Source organism: Chiroxiphia lanceolata, chromosome 3 (assembly GCF_009829145.1).
Source record: "Chiroxiphia lanceolata isolate bChiLan1 chromosome 3, bChiLan1.pri, whole genome shotgun sequence".
NCBI lineage: Eukaryota > Metazoa > Chordata > Aves > Passeriformes > Pipridae > Chiroxiphia > Chiroxiphia lanceolata.
In genome coordinates this window covers 28,479,838-28,498,017 of record NC_045639.1, presented here as the reverse complement: position 1 = coordinate 28,498,017, position 18,180 = coordinate 28,479,838, and the positions used below count along the sequence as shown (strand labels likewise).

Here is an 18,180-nt window from a genome sequence, read left to right as displayed (position 1 = left end):
CCTCGCATGTTCCTTCAATATGAACAAATGGGTACAGCATTGCCAGGTGCCCGGTTGTAGCACATTTCAGGGCTTCTTTCATAAAAGCTGCTGCAATCCAGACAGCTGTTAGCTGCAACAATGGTAAATGGGGCAGAGGCTAGCAGAGCAGCCCACCTGGGCTAAAAGGCAAATAAAGCACTAATCCTTTCATCTTGGTTTCAAAAAGGAAAGGGATAGAGGTAGAAAATTCATACTGAGGTGGCTTTTTTTTTTTTTTTTTTTTTAAATCCATCTCCTCAGCCAGAAGAACTCAAAAGCTGCTCTTAAAACGTGGGATGGAGAGCAGGATTGCTTCACTGTCAATAAGGAGGAGGTTAAGATGGAATTCCCTTGCTCACCTGGGGAAAGCTCCAGCCCTGGAGTGGAAGGAACTCAGATACATCAGGTTGGGAGTGGAGGATGTCATATTCAAATTAAAAAAGAAACAGTGGTGGGGAGGAGATAGGTGAGTCATGGCTAGGCAAGCTGGCACCAGACCAAGCTGCTCCTTACTCATGGACTTCCTTAGGAGTAATGTCTGCTCTGGTTTCCTGCTAGTCCCTTTTCCTCTTCTTTTTTTTTTTTTCTTTTTTTTTCCCCTTCTTTTTTACTTTTTTCTTTTTTTAATCCCTGTGTTCTCACAGTGTCATGGGGAAGGAGATGAGAGATGTTGTTGGACTAAGTTACATGGCTGGAGTATGAAACTATTTGTGAAGTCATGGGGAATACTGAAGGTATCAGTCACCAGAACTGGGAACACATGCACATGTGTAAAATGAGCTCAGCTGCCAGGAATCTGTATTGTAGGAAAGTTGACATGAAGTCAAGATAGGTTTTGGGCTGTAGAGCTGGAGCCAGACTCAGGGTTCCCCAAAGGGTCAAGGAGGACAGAGGGGATGAGGGAGAGCCTGTGGGAGGCTTTTTCTGAATGTGTTTGCCTTGGTACGGCTCAAGGAAAAAGCAGTTATTCGGGGGGGCATGGCAACTACAAGCAAATATACCAAAGGACACAGGAGCATCATCTCTTAATATCTATCTCCTCTGGGACTCGGGCATGGAGGAGTCCCCATTTGATCTCCTGCACACAAGTCTTCTCTAAGGGGAGTGCCTCCAGGATTTCCTGCCTCTAGAAGGGCTTTCCCATTACACTGGTGTACAGAGGCATCCAGCCTTGATTTTGTCAAACTAGCTCCTTTGGCAGCATATACCTCCTCCGCCCCCTCCCAAAAAAAGGCTAACGGGAGGATATGTTCTTGCTTGCCTCCTGCCAACCTGAAGTGCTCCCTAAGCTCCTGTTTGCTGACAGCGCCCTTCGGAAAGGCTTAATATTGCTTGTCTGCAAATGCTGGTAGAGAGGCCGGGCCTCCCACTTGATTTTCTCCCAGCACTGTCTGATTGCAACCGCCTTTTATCATCATTAGCTCCCAGACTGTGGAATGTCCACAGCAGTTACTGTAACTTGGTTTTGAAGGATAATATTGCACAGCAGAGCAAACTGTTTTCTACCATTCTTCTAGATGTGGGAGGTCAAATTCTACCACATTGACATGGAAATTATGTTTTTCCCAACATCCTCATCTTGTTTTAGATCACTTCACATAGGGAATTTCCCCTCCTTCTTAAACAGGCTCACTCTCCCTCCGCCCTACAATGCCCTGACCTTGTGATGTGAGTGAGGGATCTGTGTGTTACCACAGGGCATGCAGAGTCCTGCTGGAAGAGAGATCACCCATTCCTTTTGCAAGAAAGGTTGTGAGGGTCATCTGCATCGAAACCTCTTCCATCAGGATCAGCATACAACCCAATGATGTTTTTAGCGTGTAAGAATTAAAAGAGCTCCCCATTCTTTTTTGCCTGTCCCCTTCCCAGGATGTGAGACTGATCTCTGGACTTTCCTCATGGTCACATTTCTTGGTGATTGAAGAACTGGTTACTCTCTCCAGACAGCATTTGTGGGTAGCCTGGTCTTTTTACATGGAGAGGAGACCCCATCTGAGACAGAAAAAGCAAGAAAAAGCTTTCTTTATGGCAAGAAAAAGCCCAAAGGAGTGATCTGAATATATCATGCTAGAGATGTGAGTTGTCCAATGAAGGCTTTTGGTGTTTTTTTCTTTCACTTTTTAAATTTGGTCTAGAACCTGGAGGAACACTGTAGAAATTCTGCAGCCAATGGAAAGAATAAGTGTGTGTTAAATCTGAAGAAATCTTAATGGCAAGCAGAGCTGGAGTGGGAGTGTGGGGGAAAGGAGAGCATCCAGAATGCTGGTTCAAAGTGATGTTTCCACTATCATGTGGGAAGGATGTGACAGAGAAAAACAGTGACATAGTTATTGCATCAGATACTCCAAAGTGGAAAAAATGACGCATTTAAAAAAAAAAACCTAAACCCATACTATATGGTCCTACTCCTACTGATGTCTGCGTCTCCTGAAATTTCATGTTATCATAACAAGAGTTTTCTGGTCTGTCTCACGTGGCATTAGTGAGGCAGTGCTTGGCCAGTGTCAGGACAGTGGACAATGCAGATGGATTATCAGCCTGGGTGGAAGCTGCCGGCACCCTCTTATAAGGGTGAGGTTTAAACAAAGGCTTTTCATGCATATTCCAGTGAGTGAGATCCAGGACACTGCAGGAAGGTTTGCCTTGATGAAGACAGGACAAGGCTGGGAGGAGAGGCTGAGAGAGCTGGGATCATTTGGCTTTGAGAAAAGAAGACTCAGGGAGAATCTTACTCGAGTGTGTGAATACCTAATGGGGGTAGGGAGCAAAGGAGATGCGATCAGACTCTTCCCATAGTAACCAAGTGACAGGATGAAGAGGCAATGCTCACAATTGTACAATAGGGGACATGAAAAAAAATAACTTTTTGCATTGTGAATGTGGTTAAACACTGCATAGGTTGACCAGGAAGTTTGTGGAGTCTTCATTCTTGAAGACATTCAAAACATGACTGGACATGGTTTTCAGCAATCTGCTCTAACTGACCCCACTTGAGCAGAGGGGTTGACTAGACACTCTCCCATGGTTGCCTTCAACCTCAACCATTCGGCATTTCTGCTTTTGATTACACAGAGTCCTGAAGGACCATATTGCGAGCATATTTCTTTCCCCCTTGCATTGCTATCTCTTTGAACTCTAGAATTTCTTTGTACTAAATATCAGCCTTTTGATGCTGGCTATGCAAGGTCAAACAGATAAGGATTAAGCTGGGAGGAGGATGTCATGGCAGACAAGAATGTAAACTGTTCATCCTGCTGCAGTGTGAGTCTCAGATTTCCCTTTTATGCTCCATTCCACAGACTAGAGAGGGAGACAGGCCTTACATGGCTGTAATCTAGATCCTGCATCCCCAAATGACTGTACAACTCTGCAAGTTCACAGGCAGTGCAGAAACTGTTGCCTACTTGCCTTTTGCAGGCTCTCCTACCATTTTTCCTCTCTCAGATAGAAGTTGTTTTTCAAGTTTCCTGGAAAGGTAAGTAAGGATATACGGCTGATGATCCCAGGTGAGCTCATGGGTCAGGCACAATCCATCAACTGAGCAAAACACCTCCCCCTGCCTCCTCACCCCCTTTCTGTAACTCTGATTGGGCTCCCAGACTCAGGCAATTCATCAGTGGCTCCCCATGATGACATACACTCCTGCTGGTGATTAGTGATGTGAGCAGCCACAGCAGGAGATGCGGGTTTGGGCAAGGAGAAGAAATAGGTCAGTTCTTTTCCTTGGGTAGATCAAGTTATTCAAGCACTGGATGCTCTAATTTGCTAAATCCTGTCTCAGTTCTTACGTCAAAGTACCACTCTGAAATGTTCTTCACTTAGTTTTGAAACTGTTTGTCTCATGTTAATGAGGATACAGCAGCAGAGCCAGCCTGTGGGCTTAAAAGAAAAGTCACATGCCAGAGGCCCATGAATGTCTCTATTAATCCAAGGGGAAAGGTGAGCTCATGACCCCTCCACATCTAAGACTGCCCTCTGGTCTAGCCAGCACAGCCCTGTCCTGATGCCTCAAAGGCCAGGGCTTGGGGTGGACATCAGCACCAGCAGCAAACAGCACCATAGCCTTGTGCAGCAGCAGTCAGCAGCTGTAGCCTTTGTTCCAGGCCAATGATGGCTTAGAAGGCTGCAACCCTCTCCTCCTCCTGGCTGCTACAGGTCACAGAGTGATGGGAGATGTTGGCTGCCTTTTGTAGCCTCCAACTGAACACTGTGTTTGGGAGCCACAAGGACTGTGATTAAATCTCTACTCTGAGCAGTGTTCTGAGGCGTACTGGTATCTAATTACATTCCTCACCTCTGGCAGCTGGTGAAATGAAGAACTGCCTGTGACACTGCCTGTGGTAAAAGGGAGGGAATAGGAAAGGAGAGTGATGCCTTCAAAACATCAGCTTCAGGTGCTTCCCTTGACCTTGGGTGTCCTCTTCTGTTAGCACCTGCAGTCTGGGATGGGTGTTTCATCCTGGGGTGATTTTCCTCCCCCCTGCTCTTGTTGTCCTGGTGGAGGTGGGGGCTTTGCAGAAGCTGCAGTCACCTGTGGCCAGGCTGTTCCCAGGCGCTGCAAGGAGCAAAGTTGTACTGTGGTGACACAGAGCAGGAGCTGGACAGTGAAGGTCTTGGCAATTTGAAGTCCTCAAAGACACATCTGACTGTAGCAGGTCCCTGATTGCATGCACCTACCTGTCCTAGAGGATTCTCCTGGGGAATTGCTCCTGTAAGTGTGGCTGGCTGCTTTGGTAGGGTAGGTCTATCCTCCACTCCTGGTGACTGGTTCCAGTTTTGTTTTTCTTTACTCACATGGCCCCAACTCTTGATTTCCTTGCACAGCTGCTGCCATTTCTCTGTTCCCCAGGACCAGCAGCAGCTCCACAGGCACGTTCCTGGTGACAGGGAGGGAGGTAGATGGTTTCCACCCAGGGATGTACAAAGGACTGAATCCTGTGACCCGGTGCCATAGGGAAGAAAGTCATTACTAATCCCTACCATACAGCAGCTCTGCCTGCCCAGCAGGATCAATGGCGCCATCTCGGCCCCATTATGTTGACTCTGAATCAGCAAGGAACGCCAAGGAGCTGGGAGGAGAGGGCTCCTCCCTGTGTGGGGTACTACTGCCTGCCTGTGGGACAGTCAGGTCCTCCGTTCCTCACCCATGATTTGGAAGCGGTGGTGCAAGCGCTCAGTGGTGCTTAGGCCACAGTCTAGCCCAGACCCTACAGGAATACAAGCAGGGCAGAGACCCTGCTGGGATGCATGCCAGGTTCACTAGCCCCAGGATCATGGGGCGAGAACAGGAGCCATACACCCTACTGCTGAGCCAACCAGTTCTTCTGGAAGGTAGAGGAGGTGGATCTTGGAGTCATTTTCAGGGAACAAGCTGGTGCTGGGGAAAGCAGGGATGCTGCAGCTGCCTCTTTGCCCCCAAGTTCACACAAGGCTGGGAGTCCAGCATTTAGAAAAGGGTCCCAGTGAGAACTCACCCATCCATCCCTGTGCTGGCTTGCAAAGACAAAGGGCAATGGCTTTTCAGACTATACCATTTAAGGAGTTCCCCAGCCTCAGTGAACCTCAGTTGACCTCAGGTATACTGAGTTTCCAGCTCAGCAGAGCAGCATTTCAGTTGAAAGCGCTGCTGCCCAAAACTTCCCTCCTCGATCTGGGGGAAGGGGGCTGCAGGAGGGTGGGCAGCAAATGACAGCACACGGGAAAAAAAAGGTAATCTTTGTTACTGACTCTCAGATGTTGCCAGATCCCTTCCTAGGACAGATGTTACAGCCCAACAGGACCATCTTGAATGTGAAGCAGCTTCATAGCTTTTGGCAGGCCCTGGGTCAAGGGAGATGGGAGGGCGGCAGGCCCACAGCACCACTGGCTGCTGCATGTTGGGGCGCAGGAGCATCGCCCCAGCAATGCAATGTTTACAAAGTTGAAAAACATTAATTAACATGCACTATGCTCCTCCTGTTGTTTCAACAAGATCAAGGTGTGTACAGGAGAGTGTGTGTGTATATACATGTGCACACACACGCACTCGCTGTGGCTGGCGTGGGATATCGTGCAGTGCAGGATTATTCCAGCCAGGCTGTAGTCAATACTGACAAATACAGTATACGTCCTGTCTTGCCCACAGCAGAGAGGGAGCTGTGGCAGGCCTAACCTTTCCTCCCTCTTGTGAAAGACCTGGGGTGTTTTGAGCAGTGTGGGGAGCTCAGGTCCCAATTGCCTCAGGTCCCAACAGTGCATGGTCTTGCTGCTACACCAAGCAAGTTGGAGGGGAGCGACTCCCAGCCAAGCGCCTTCCCTCGCCGCCAGTTCACCCCTCCACGCTCTGCCCGCTCAATGTGCTGCAGGAGACAGGGGTTCAGTGCAAGAAGAAAAAAAAAAAGAAGAAAAAAATAGCATGTGAGATCATATAATTAAAGATGGTATCAGAATGTCTAATTAGGATGACTGAGAGAACTTGGCTGGGAGACGCAGCCAAGAGCTGAGTTAGTGTGTTTGCCAGTCCAAAGCTCCTTAACAGTAATTAATCCTTAAATGTCCATTGTTCAGAGTTCAAGGAACACCTCCTACTACTGTACTTTGGTTCCTGTTAAGCAAGGAGACACAGCAGGGCGTGTGCCCTATTCTGTAAGAGCGACACGCCTAGGGGTGTTGTTAGGAACTAGACCGAAGGTTGAGTATATTATTAACTACCTAAGAGTTCCAGCATTGCACAATTACCCAGCCCGCCTTGCAGCTGTGTGCTCGCCCCATTTGGGTTTTTGTTGTTTTATTTTTTCTTTTTTTTTTTTAAATAGAAATGCTGAGCTTTAGTGGTGCATATGCAAAAATTACACTGCTCCCCTTCCAGTGTCTGTCATGCCATTGGATGCATGTAGCAGAGGGGGATGAGGACAACATATATACCTGTATACATACTGTATGGCAGTCAGTCAGTGCTCTTCACTGAAACTCAATAGGCCTATTTACATCAGTTGCAAATTTGACCCAGAGATTTTCCCTTTGTTTTGATGCTGTCAGCGACTCTTGCATTAGCATAAAAGCCTTGGCTATTTACTCTTGTGGGGGTTTTCATTCTGTTTGCATTTTTGAGGTGAGTTGCGTTGGGTTTTTTCCTTTGTTGATATTAAGAGAGGGGAAAACTAGGAGGGAAGAAATGTGGGTTTGACATGGTAGGTAAATTGATCTGCTCGTCCTGCTACAGGTCTTCTGCTGTTGTTGCACCCTGATCCAGAGTGTCACTGGGATGGTTGAGAAAGGGTCCTCAAGTGTGGGCAGCTGGCACTGCCTGTGGAAGGCAGGTGGGCTTAGACGTGCCTCTGTTTGGTGCCTTCAGGAAAGCCCAACTCAGCAGAGGCATCGCAGCTCGCTGGCAGATAGGAGGGTGTATATGTCATTTCCTCAGGTGCAGCATCATCTTTTAAGTTGTTTCGTGTTTTTTATCCTCTCCCATCTTTTTTAATTGACCCTTTCTGGTGGGCGTGGCAAGGGCCCAGCTGGGAGCTGGCTGGCCAAAGTCGCTTCTGCAGGGGATCATTAACTCGGGCGTCAGCCAAGGCCATTTAGTGTTTATAAACGCAGACAATTAACACCGTCGCAGCCCTGCAATGCTATAATTGGAAAGCAGACTGTGACGATGTCCACCAAGAGGGACTGGCTCCCCAGCATTGAGGCGGGACGGGCGGGCAGGGCTGTGCCATCCTGCCAGCCCAGCCAGGCTCCAACAGAGCCGCTCTGTGCAAATGCCCAGCTGGGAGGGTCCTGGCCCTACATGCTATGGATGTGAAAACAAAGGCCTGGGAGGGAAAAGAGGAAGAAAGGGATTTGCCCAAAGTCTGGGGAGAGAAACAGAGGAAGCAAAGTACTTGACTGAGGCCACCCAACAACAAGGACCTAGCTTGAGTGCCTGCCTGGGTCTTTGGGTTCAGGCTGCACTGTGCCTCTGTGGGGCCATGGTGGGGATAAAAACACTGCTCCCACAGGCATTTTTCAGGGCATGAAGGCCCTCCCCTGCCAGGTCGCCCTTTTGGGAGGGCGAAGGGATTTGTCTTGTCCTGTGGTTGCCAAGTAGGGATTTGGAAATAACCATTAAGTGAGCCACGGGCCCCAGGGCAGCTTTGGGGTCACAGTCAGTGAGGAGTGGGGTGGTTTGAGCTCTTCCCAGGTAATACAGTACTCCTGCAACCCAGGCTCCACCCTTAGCTGGTCTGGGTACCACAGTACCAAACACCATTAATGGTTGTTTCCCACTGGAGGCTGAATGGCCATTGGGAGCTGCATCAGGCAGCTGTTGAACTTGCTCTCCAGGCAGATACAGGTCTTCCAAAAACTGTCAAGTGGAGGAGATGCTGAGTACTGGATTGGGATCGCCATAACCCTGCTCCAAGCTCTGCAACTGACTCACTGTTGCACCATGAGCACATCACTTCACCTTTTTGTGACTCAGAATTTTCATCTATCAATTAGGGATTTATGAGGTTTAATTAAGGTCTGTGAATCCCTTTGAGATCCTTGCTTGAAAGATGCTGTACAGGCATAAAGTGCTGTACGCAATGAAGAAAACAAGAGAAATTAAATGCTCCAGACGAGAGAGAAGAGAGGGCAGGTTTCCCACTGCTTGGTCTCCCAATTACATGCTCCTTGTTTGGATGGCAACCTCACTTTAACCTGTGGACAAACGAACTTGTTCACCCCTTCTTGCAGCAGACAGGCGATGACGTGCAGCAGTGTCTTACTCATTGGTTAGCCTTCAGTCATCTTTCCAGAAGTATGAGCAAACCGGGAAGGGGGAAGGGAGCAAGGGCAGGTGAGGAGTATGAATTCCAGAGAAAAGGGAAGTATCAGAAAGCAAGCTAGGATGTGCAAGGGCCTTTATCACTGCTGTTGAGATCTAGCTCTGCATAGTAACAAACAGGAATAGATTTCATCTGTCCCTAGAGGTACGTGCCCCGGAGCAGGAAAGAGCTGATGAGTTACAGCAGAGAGGAAGCAAGAGAGTCTTCTTATGCAAGGCATCTATTTCAGCATCAGAGAGGTGGTAAACTCAAGGAGTCTGAGGAAAACGTTTGAGTTTAGCTAAATGAAAAGTTGTTTCATCTATGTTTTCTAAGGTAAAGGCCTTGTTTGCCAAAGTCCCGGAACACACTCAGTTTGAAGCTTGTGCTTAAATGTAAGCATAAGCTTAAGGCCTTTGCTGACTGGGGATGTGACCAAATTTGCTTAGGTACTTGGTGGAAACAAGTCTAAGAGGTGGGAATCTAACAGCTGCTGTGAGATTAGCAGGACCACAGAGGTCCCCAGGAGCAACAGAAAGCAGTAATACGTTAACAGCTGTGTTATGCTATTCATAAGGTCAGGTTGACCTGGGGAGGAGTGGGCAAAAAGGAAGCTCCATCTCCAATCTTTATTTTCTCCTTTGCTTGCTGTACAAACAAACCTGTGGAAGCTGGCTCCAGTAGGTGTGGTCTGTGTATGCACTCTTGGGTGTGTTGCTTTGTTGTGTTAAGAGGACCATTCCTCACCTGAAAGCAAATTTCCAGGTTGTCACAGGCAGTCACATCAAAACTCATGACTCCTCCCATCCCCCACCTGCATACCTTCCCTCTTACATAAGAAAAACAGAGCTGCCTGTTGAGATGAAACCCAAATTAGTCCCAGGTCTTGTGTCTGCCTTTTTTCCACACTGGGACCACTCTGCCTGTCTTTCTTCTGAGTTGCCAGGGAAAACAGATGCATGGTAGTTGCTGCTGGCTAGAACAAACTCCTGCATTCAGAGTGGCCGTCCTCACTCTCCTCTTTCTGTCCTGCAAAAAGCTCACCCAGCCTATCCAGCTTTCCCCAGGGTTTCTTAATCTTCCTGTTGAGCTAGCTGGTCTGCTCTAAACTCCCTCTTTCTGAAAGCACTAGTGCCCCGAATTTGGCTCAACGTTTAGCATCAGTAAGCACTCTTTTGGAATAAAGCATATTAATGACCTTCTGTGACATACTTATGACACTCCATTAACAAATCTCAAAAGAAATGTTTGTTTTTGTTGCAACTGCAGCATACTGTTGACTCATTATGTGATCCACTCTAATTCCTCCAGATCCTTTTTTGTAGTACTGCTGGTTAACCAATTATTCCAAGTTGTCCATTTCATTTTTGCACTTAATTTCTCCTTCCCAATCATAGTACATTGCTGTGTTTTTGTTGAATTTTATCCAGTTGATTCTGAGCAGCTTTTGCCATTTATTGAGATGACTTGAAATAATGACATGCAGATTAATTGTTCAGAAAATCCTATGCACAGGCCCATGCCTGCACTCATAGCTGGTTCCAGAGCCCAGCCTTTCCATCTTAAAAACAAAGGCCTCTAGCACTTGATGGGATTCTTGCAATATTCAGCTGAAATGTCAGAATGAAGCCTGGCAGAGCTGTGAGTTTTGGAAGGCTCTTTCAATGGGAATAAGAGCATCTGTTCAACTGGCAATGGCTTTTGGTCTCCGATCATCTAGCACTGGTTTGAATCAGTTATTTTCTGTATTATTACCAGTCTTCAAAGCATGCAGTCACTGAAAATATGCAAGCTTGAAATTGGCCTCTGACTGTAAAGGAGGAGACAGAGCTAGTGTTGTGTGATGGTACACCTGGATAACCACAGGTCACATCAAGAACTTTCCCTCCTAAGGACTGGTGGTATATAGCTCAATTGCCATTCCATTTTTTCCCCACTCTCAGCCAAAGGGCCAGGATACTCGTTGTGTTCAGGAGTGAAAATGTAGGAACTTGGTGTCCTCTGGTGGCAACTGTGAGAGTTACAGCTGGCAAAACCAGGCGTGATCCTCCTCATGCAGTTTGCCACTCAGGCCAACTGGCCACGTGCTCCAGGCAGAGCGCTGATACTCCTTTCCACCCTGCACTATAAATATTCCTATTCCAGTCTCGCCTCTGTAGTTTCTGTATGCTCACCACTCCTATTTATTTTATGCCTGTTTACCTGCTTCCCTTCCTGGAGTGCTGAGCTGTGTGTGACTCGGGGTTTAAGACTGACTTGATGATATTTGCTTGTCATTCCCCTGTGATTTCTTTGCCTCAAGAAAGGAAATTGCCTCCTGTAAGCATTTCTTCACAGTTAGTAAAGACTTTATCTGCTTACCCTTGCTTGGTCCCTTAGTAAAATAAGTGTATCTGCATCCAAAGGCCTTTTAACCCACTCCTCTAAGCACTGAATCTGATACCCTCAGGCTTGCCTCAACGCGGTTCCACTCAGAACTTATGAGCAAGAAGACACAGAGCACCTGGACAGCCCATGTTTGTCTCTTTCAGCCACAAAACAGGTGAGAGTAGCTCAGAGCATTGCATAGATGGTGAACACTATGGTGGGAGGACGTATTTGGCACAGTTTGTGGTGTGTAAAGTATGTGAAGGGAGCATGCCGAGCCATATGTTCCTGGCTCCAGGTGCTTCTGCTGGCAATGGATGAAAACTGAGCAACCTCAAGGGCCTTGAAGCGTAAAGGTCCATAAGAGTTAGGTGAAACAGCAGCCAAAAGAGTCAAACAGCCTCGTCCCTTAAGAGGAAAAGCAGCCTTACCGTTCTCCCCATCTCAACCACTATGCTACCACTTGAGAGTCTTCTCTTTTTCAAGAGCAGCACAAGTATTAATGATGAAAAAGGAATATAGCACAACTGAGGCTGGCTCATTGAGGTCAAAGGGATGTGTTTTCTGACATGTAGAGGCAGGCTGAGAAACGAACTTCTGCGGGGGAGTCTGGTAAACAGAGGATTTTTGGGGTGTGCATAGATGGACTAGCAAATCTGGGACACCATGGCACCTAGACAGGCTGACCCCACAGAGTCTGCGTATTGCACCTTCATGTGGGAAGAGCTTCAGAGAGCACAGGAGCGTCAGGAGCTTTCCACAGGGCTGCTGCAATTACAACACTGGCTGAAAACAGAGCCCCTTTGTGGTGTGAACACAAACAGCAAAAAGCTGGCACTGCTTCGGCACTGCATTTGGAATTTTATAGCTTAATGGAAAAGAATGGGAGAAAGGGAATACTCATGTTTTCACTTTACAGAGAATCAGAACACTTTGAGACTTGGGCTTTAATCCACAGAGGTATTTATTTAGGTGCCTGATTTTCATGCAAATCTTTGAGAATTAGGTATTTTGGATGTGAACATCAATGAACTCACCCAGAGACTCATGGAAAGGGAGCATGTATTTTCTGGTGCCTACAGTCAAATGCCATCACTGTCTATCAGAGGCAGGCAGACTGCTTCCCTTTGCTATCTGCCTTCCTGCCAGCACCACTCTCTCAAGGCTGCGGTAGTGGTGGTGAGCTCTCTGAAGTCTATGTGTAAACAGGGCTCCCCAGAAATGAGCTTTATCTCCTGATCTGATAACTGAGGGGCCAGCTTATGACGAGGCTGCAGGAAGTATCTGGTCCCCAGCTTCTTGCTGTTTACAGACTCAAACTAATCCTCACACTACAGAAAAGTCGGTAAAAAGTCTTTAGCAGAGGATCTTTAAATCATGGCTTCTTCTGTTCTTCTGTTCTCAGCCGCCTTGCAGCCATCATCAGGCTTCAGAGCTCCTGCCCCCGCAGAGCAGGGAGGATTTCAGCCTATGGCATGATCTGCAGCTTGCCTATGCCAGAGGCCTAGAAGCCACTAGAATAGGCAGTGAGGAGCAGTTTCAGCTTTTCCTGCAAAGGATACACCATGTTTTTGTGACAGGTAATGGGGAATGAGGGACCTGTGGCAGGTATGCAAGCTGCAAAGGTAGGCTGGGCACCACCAGCCTCTCAGCAGCACCGAGCACTGCCTGTGGAGGTGGACTTTGTGCTGTACTTTGCCTCAGGTCAGTGGCTGCAGGGCTTGTGCCCTTGCCAAGCAATTAAACAATCTCTGTGGGAGGTTGTGCCCTCCTGCAGGCCCAAGGAAGAAATTTTGAATTTTTTTTCACTTATTAACATTAGATTGGGGTGTTTGCACATAGATGTTTGCAGAAGACTGCTGCTTCATAGCTCATCCAAGACCTGGGTGTAACTGCAGCAATGACCTTGTTTATTTACTTGTCGCCATAGCTCAGGTCTCTATAGCAGCTCTGCCTATCTCAAATATCCAGGTGAAGGCTCCAGTCATGTGCTGAGCTCAGAAAAATTTAGTGGTTTTGAGACTTTGTGTTTGCATTTGTTTCTACAGGTATTTTTTAAAGCCATTCTAGAAACAATTTATATTCTTTTCATCTGTAACTCCAGAAGCTTGGGTTTTTTTCAGGAGGGCACCAAGTATGCAAGCAAGGCCGTTTGCCCACTTTCAGTAACCTGACCATACACAGAGAGGTACTTTCCCGTTCTTCTCGGAGGATTTGCGCTCTCTCCAGCAGGTGGTAGCAGCCTCCTTCAAGCCGTGCAGCTCTTCTGCTTGCTGCCGCAGAATTCCTGCCCTTGTCCCTGACTGCCCTTGGCCTCACTTCATCTCCTCACCCTCCACTGCAGGCCTGAACTTTCCCGTGAAGGAAGTTCTGCTGTTTAGGTCCAGAGTCTGCACTACATTTACCAGCAGAGTGAATCACAACAACAGGAGGTGATAGCACAATATCACAAGGACACGTGAAATGTCTCACTGTTTTATATGATTTACTCCCACCATTTTCACAGCACTATCATGTTCTACACATTATGGAGGGGCGTCTCATAGTGGAACAATTCAGGTATATCCTTCCCAAATACAAAATTCAAGATCTAAGGCCTTGTCTAGGCAATAGGATTAGCTGAAGCAGTGACAGGTCACAGACAGGCTGTATCTTCAAAGGAAATAGAAAATCAGTCTACTTTGTATTTCCACAATAAATCCTCTGCTATGCCAGTGTAATGTGATTGATAATGCAATAGCATTATCCTCTGATATATATTGCCTCTGCTTGTTAGAAGCTGAGTGAGCTACTTTCCTAACTTATTCAATAAAAAGTTGTGCTTACAGTGACAAACATCTTGGGTTTAATTGGGAGTGGTTGAGTGCTATGGGATTTTTTTGTCTGCTTGTTTTGTTTTTTTTTTTTCTTTTAATATGCAGCCATACCTTCATTATTTGTATTTTAAAACACTAGTCCTACAGGTGAGGACCTAGGTCGGTTGAAAGAGTTTCTGGTTTTCCATATTCTGTATAAGTAAAAGGACTGCAGGAAAGAGCTCTGTTTAACTGAGCAGATAAGACAGAAAAATTCCATTGCTTTCCAAGCTATAGCTCCCATACCAGGTATAAAAGGTGAAGATTAAGATACATTATAAGCCACCTAAAAATTTAGCAAGGGGCCAAGGAATTTGGCTAATATGTTTTAGCACATGTTTGAGTACCCCTTTGGGTGTCGTTTACTTTAAAACTCTAACTGGGACTTCTGTTTTTGTTGGTTTGCACTGTTGGGTGTAGCCCTGTGTAACAGGTCCTTTGCACGAGAACATGGCAAGGCACAAAACTTCTGCTCCTCATCACCAACTCTACACAAAGCATTTCTGTGTCAGTTGTGTTATGAGCCCTCTCCACCCGGGGCAGGTGACAAGAAGACTCACATAATTCAGGCAGGCTTTACTATGAGATCCAGCTATCTCCTCGTCCCACTTGAGCAGCAGCAGACGCTTTAGGGAAGACAAAAGATGTTCTGTGTTGATCATTAGGTAATCAGCTACGTGGCTGCAGTTCCCTAGGTTATTCCTAAATACCATCAGCTGGGGTTTGGCTTGTGGCCAGGAACTCTTCACGCCTTCTTAGCTGCATCTAGCTTTGCTCTTGAGGTGATGCAAAAGCTTTCGTTTGTCTCTGACACCTATATCTAATAGAAAATTTCCTTTGCAAACTTCTCTGATCTTTTCTACCACTTACTATTTGCTATTCAATCTAGGAGCTATTTTGATGCTTGGGTGGTGGGAAGGAGTGTTTACAGGAGATTTACAAGCCTCGAAGTTAATGCTGTTTTGCTTCTGGAGCATGTCACAGTGTTTAAAGGCTAAACTCTTACTTTGGAGCTGTGTTTTATGGCAAATGTATGAATTAATGCTATCTTCTTTTCCTTGTTTTTCTTTGCGTACAATGAGGTGGAGACTTTCTGGGATTTTAAACGCTTCCAGCTCTTCAAGAAGGTTGTTTCTCAGACTTTCAATAATAAAAAATGTCCTTTGAGGAGTGAAGCAACCACAAACTCTTGTACGGAATGACAAAACCCACCAAAGTTAACTCCCATCCATGCTGAGACTGTGCAATGCCACCTTGACTGAGAGGTGATAATGGCCCTGACCAGCTTCACCTGAGACCTCTCTCATCCTGTCCATGTGCCCGGGAACTCCGCTGCAGCTCAGCCCAGGCAGGGGAACTGCTGGCTGGTGTGGTGCTGTGCCCTGACAGTGAGTAAGCTTTTAAATTTTCATTATTTTACTGTCAAAAGAGCCTGGGTGTCAAGCTGTGTTTCAGGTTGTGAGACCCCCAAGCAGAATGAGTTCATCCCTCTCAGGTTTGAACATGCTGATGTGTCTGAGGTGAGCAGCCGCTTGTTCTGATGAGGCCTATGGTATGTTTTTGCCGAGTTGAGGTTGGAGCCTCGGGGGGTGGAGGAATGCTTTCCCCTATGAAGATTCCTCCTTGCATGTTGCTCTGCACAATAATTGTTCATGTTCAGAATTAATGTGACATTCCTGGTTTTTGAAAAGTGAAGCAAGCATAAGATTTACCTCCAATATGTACCTTCAAAGAATGTAAAATTTCTATTGTGAAACAACAGAAAGCCAAAATAAACAAAACCCCCTTTGAAGGATGAGTTAGACTCCCTGAGTTGGGAGTCTTAGTGGCGTATTTAAGCATTTAAAGCTATTCACTTAAGCAGACTCCAATTATTCATGTAAGAGCTCTATCTGGGTGTCAACGGGCTCAGAAGAGACCAAAGGTCAGGCTGCTGTTTTGTGTGAGGACAGCAGGCTGCTCTTCAGAGGTTTGATGCTGACACTGTAATTGAGGCATAGTGGAGTCTCACTGAGGAGTGTTGTATCAAGGTCTAGCTGGAATTTCTGCACACTCTTTGACTCTGCAATAGTGATCGGGTTACTGTGACAGCCTTGTAGCTACGGGTTTGGAGACCTGTGCAGAATGAGGGCAGACTTACTGATCCTGCTTGTCAGCCAGTGCTCTGTCTTGACAGATACCAGTGAGGCGTAACTCAGTGAAGGAAAATCCAGCAGAAGGGGAGCTGCCTACGTCCCACGGGCTGAAGCTGGAGGGGTGTTCTTTAACCTGCTGCCAGGACCAGCAGTACTCAAGGGTTTGTGTTATTTCCCTCAGTGCCTCTCTGCTTCTTCTCTTGCCCTTAAGGGACTTTATGATCTGAGGTGACCCATCCCTCACGTTGCCTTACTTTAGAACAGGGTTTCACAGCATACCCCTCTGGCAGCCAAATTTAGGCTTTTGGAGTTTTGGTGAGTTGACAGCTCTGGAGTTAGCAGAAGAGAGACAGGTATAACATGAGTCCAGCTGAAGGTAAGGAAGGAGCAGAGGTAGGGAAGGAAACAAAACAAAGAGCACAACCTTCCTCTCTGGGTAGGTGTGGGCTGCTACATAGGGTTCAATTGCCCTTTTTGCCTCAGGAGCAGAGACTCCTTCCTTGCCTGATAGAGGCAGCCTAATGCCAAATTAATGTGTTATGTATTGCCTGGAAGAGCCTTGACCCTGCTGGAAGCTGACTCATGTGATCTTGGTCCTTAGATTTGCTGAGAGTTGCCCTGCAAAATGGCCAGCTGCCTCTGAACAAGTGAGAGAAGCTGTGCCACTTCTTTGACCCTTGGATGGGCAATGAAGTGTCATTGTCGCTTTGCTTTCCAAAGGTAGAGGCTAATAGGTTTTATGGCTGCTGAGTTATCAATTTTTAGGATATAAAGGAGAAAAAAGAAGACAATTTCTTTCTTCACAGTCTAAAGATCTAACAAACAGCACTACAGGATTATCAATTCATGCAGGTTCTTACCATGAAGCTCTTGTTAGGTGCATTGTTCCTTTGGTTGCTCTCCTCAGAAGGTAAGTTTCTAAAGGCTCTTTGAAAATTTCAGTTGTGCAGTATTTGGGAATCTCTATTTTTAATTATTGCAAGGTGGGTGTATAGCAGGAGGTTTAGATGGAGGATGAAGAAAATCTGTAAGTGAAACTGTGATTTTGCATGTAATTTTGCCTATGATCATTTTTTTGACAAAGATGCATGCACTGGTTTACACTGTTCTGGGGATGAACTGTGTCTTAGGCAGGCACTAAAACTTTCTGGTGAGAAAAGCATCATCAAATAATTAGACTAACAGTGAGATCTGTGCCAAAATGATGCAGAAATCTAAGCAAAGGACAGAGGTTTTCTCTGAATTTGTAACTATGATAATTTTCTCTTTAGTGGTAGAAGATTGTCTGAATGGTTAGGCAGCATCCTGTCACTCAAAGCATTCTTGTTCAGATTGCTGCAAGTTTCAGGGTAGGGGGAGCCTTTTTTCCCTATACTGGGTCTCCGAAGTCCATGTTTGGTGCCAGATGCCAGTTTTTTAGGTACTCTAGGACTGAAAATATTGTGTATGTTTTGGCTTTATTGGCTTTATGCTTCAGCTCTCTACCTGTAAGAAAATAATGATAAATAGTAATAGTGCTTAGCCTTAACAGTAGGCTGTGATGATAAATATCTTCAGATATCACGTGCTCTAATAACTGTTAGGATGCTTTGGTTCCTTAAGTAATTATCACATCTGAGCTTTTTAATTTATGGAAAAAGATACATGGTGGCTGCAGTTCCTCTGAAAACTTGATTCAGGAGAAAATGTGGATTGATAGCAGCCTATAAGAATTATTTGTTGAAACAGATTAATTATAAGAGCAAGGGAGGAAGAAATTAGAACATTTCTCCCAAATTTTGGGGAAATTTTCAGAAAAACAGTTTGGTTTTGTTGAGAAAATTGAAAATACAAGCTAGAAATATTGAACGGTAGAGTAAGGGAGTAACTATAATATTGGGAGCTGCAGGAGTTTAAAAAGTCATCCTATGGAAAGTATAAATCCAAAACAAACTAAGAAAACTGAATAAGTTAAAGCGTAATTAGCCAAGCCAAAAATTAATCTGAGGGGAAACAATGAATCATTGTTGAAGGAGTGAAAACCAAAAAATC

The 18,180-nt window shown here is 46.1% G+C and overlaps 1 protein-coding gene across 1 annotated transcript in view; it reads left to right on the top strand.

The window, feature by feature from the left end:
* The first annotated feature begins 16,995 nt into the window (after window positions 1-16,995).
* PLB1 (phospholipase B1) overlaps window positions 16,996-18,180 on the top strand; it is an 87,288-nt gene continuing 86,103 nt past the window's right edge. The window contains exon 1 of the mRNA XM_032681364.1: window positions 16,996-17,059. Within this exon, the coding sequence (XP_032537255.1) occupies window positions 16,996-17,059 (64 nt within the window). The remainder of the gene's footprint in view (window positions 17,060-18,180) is intronic.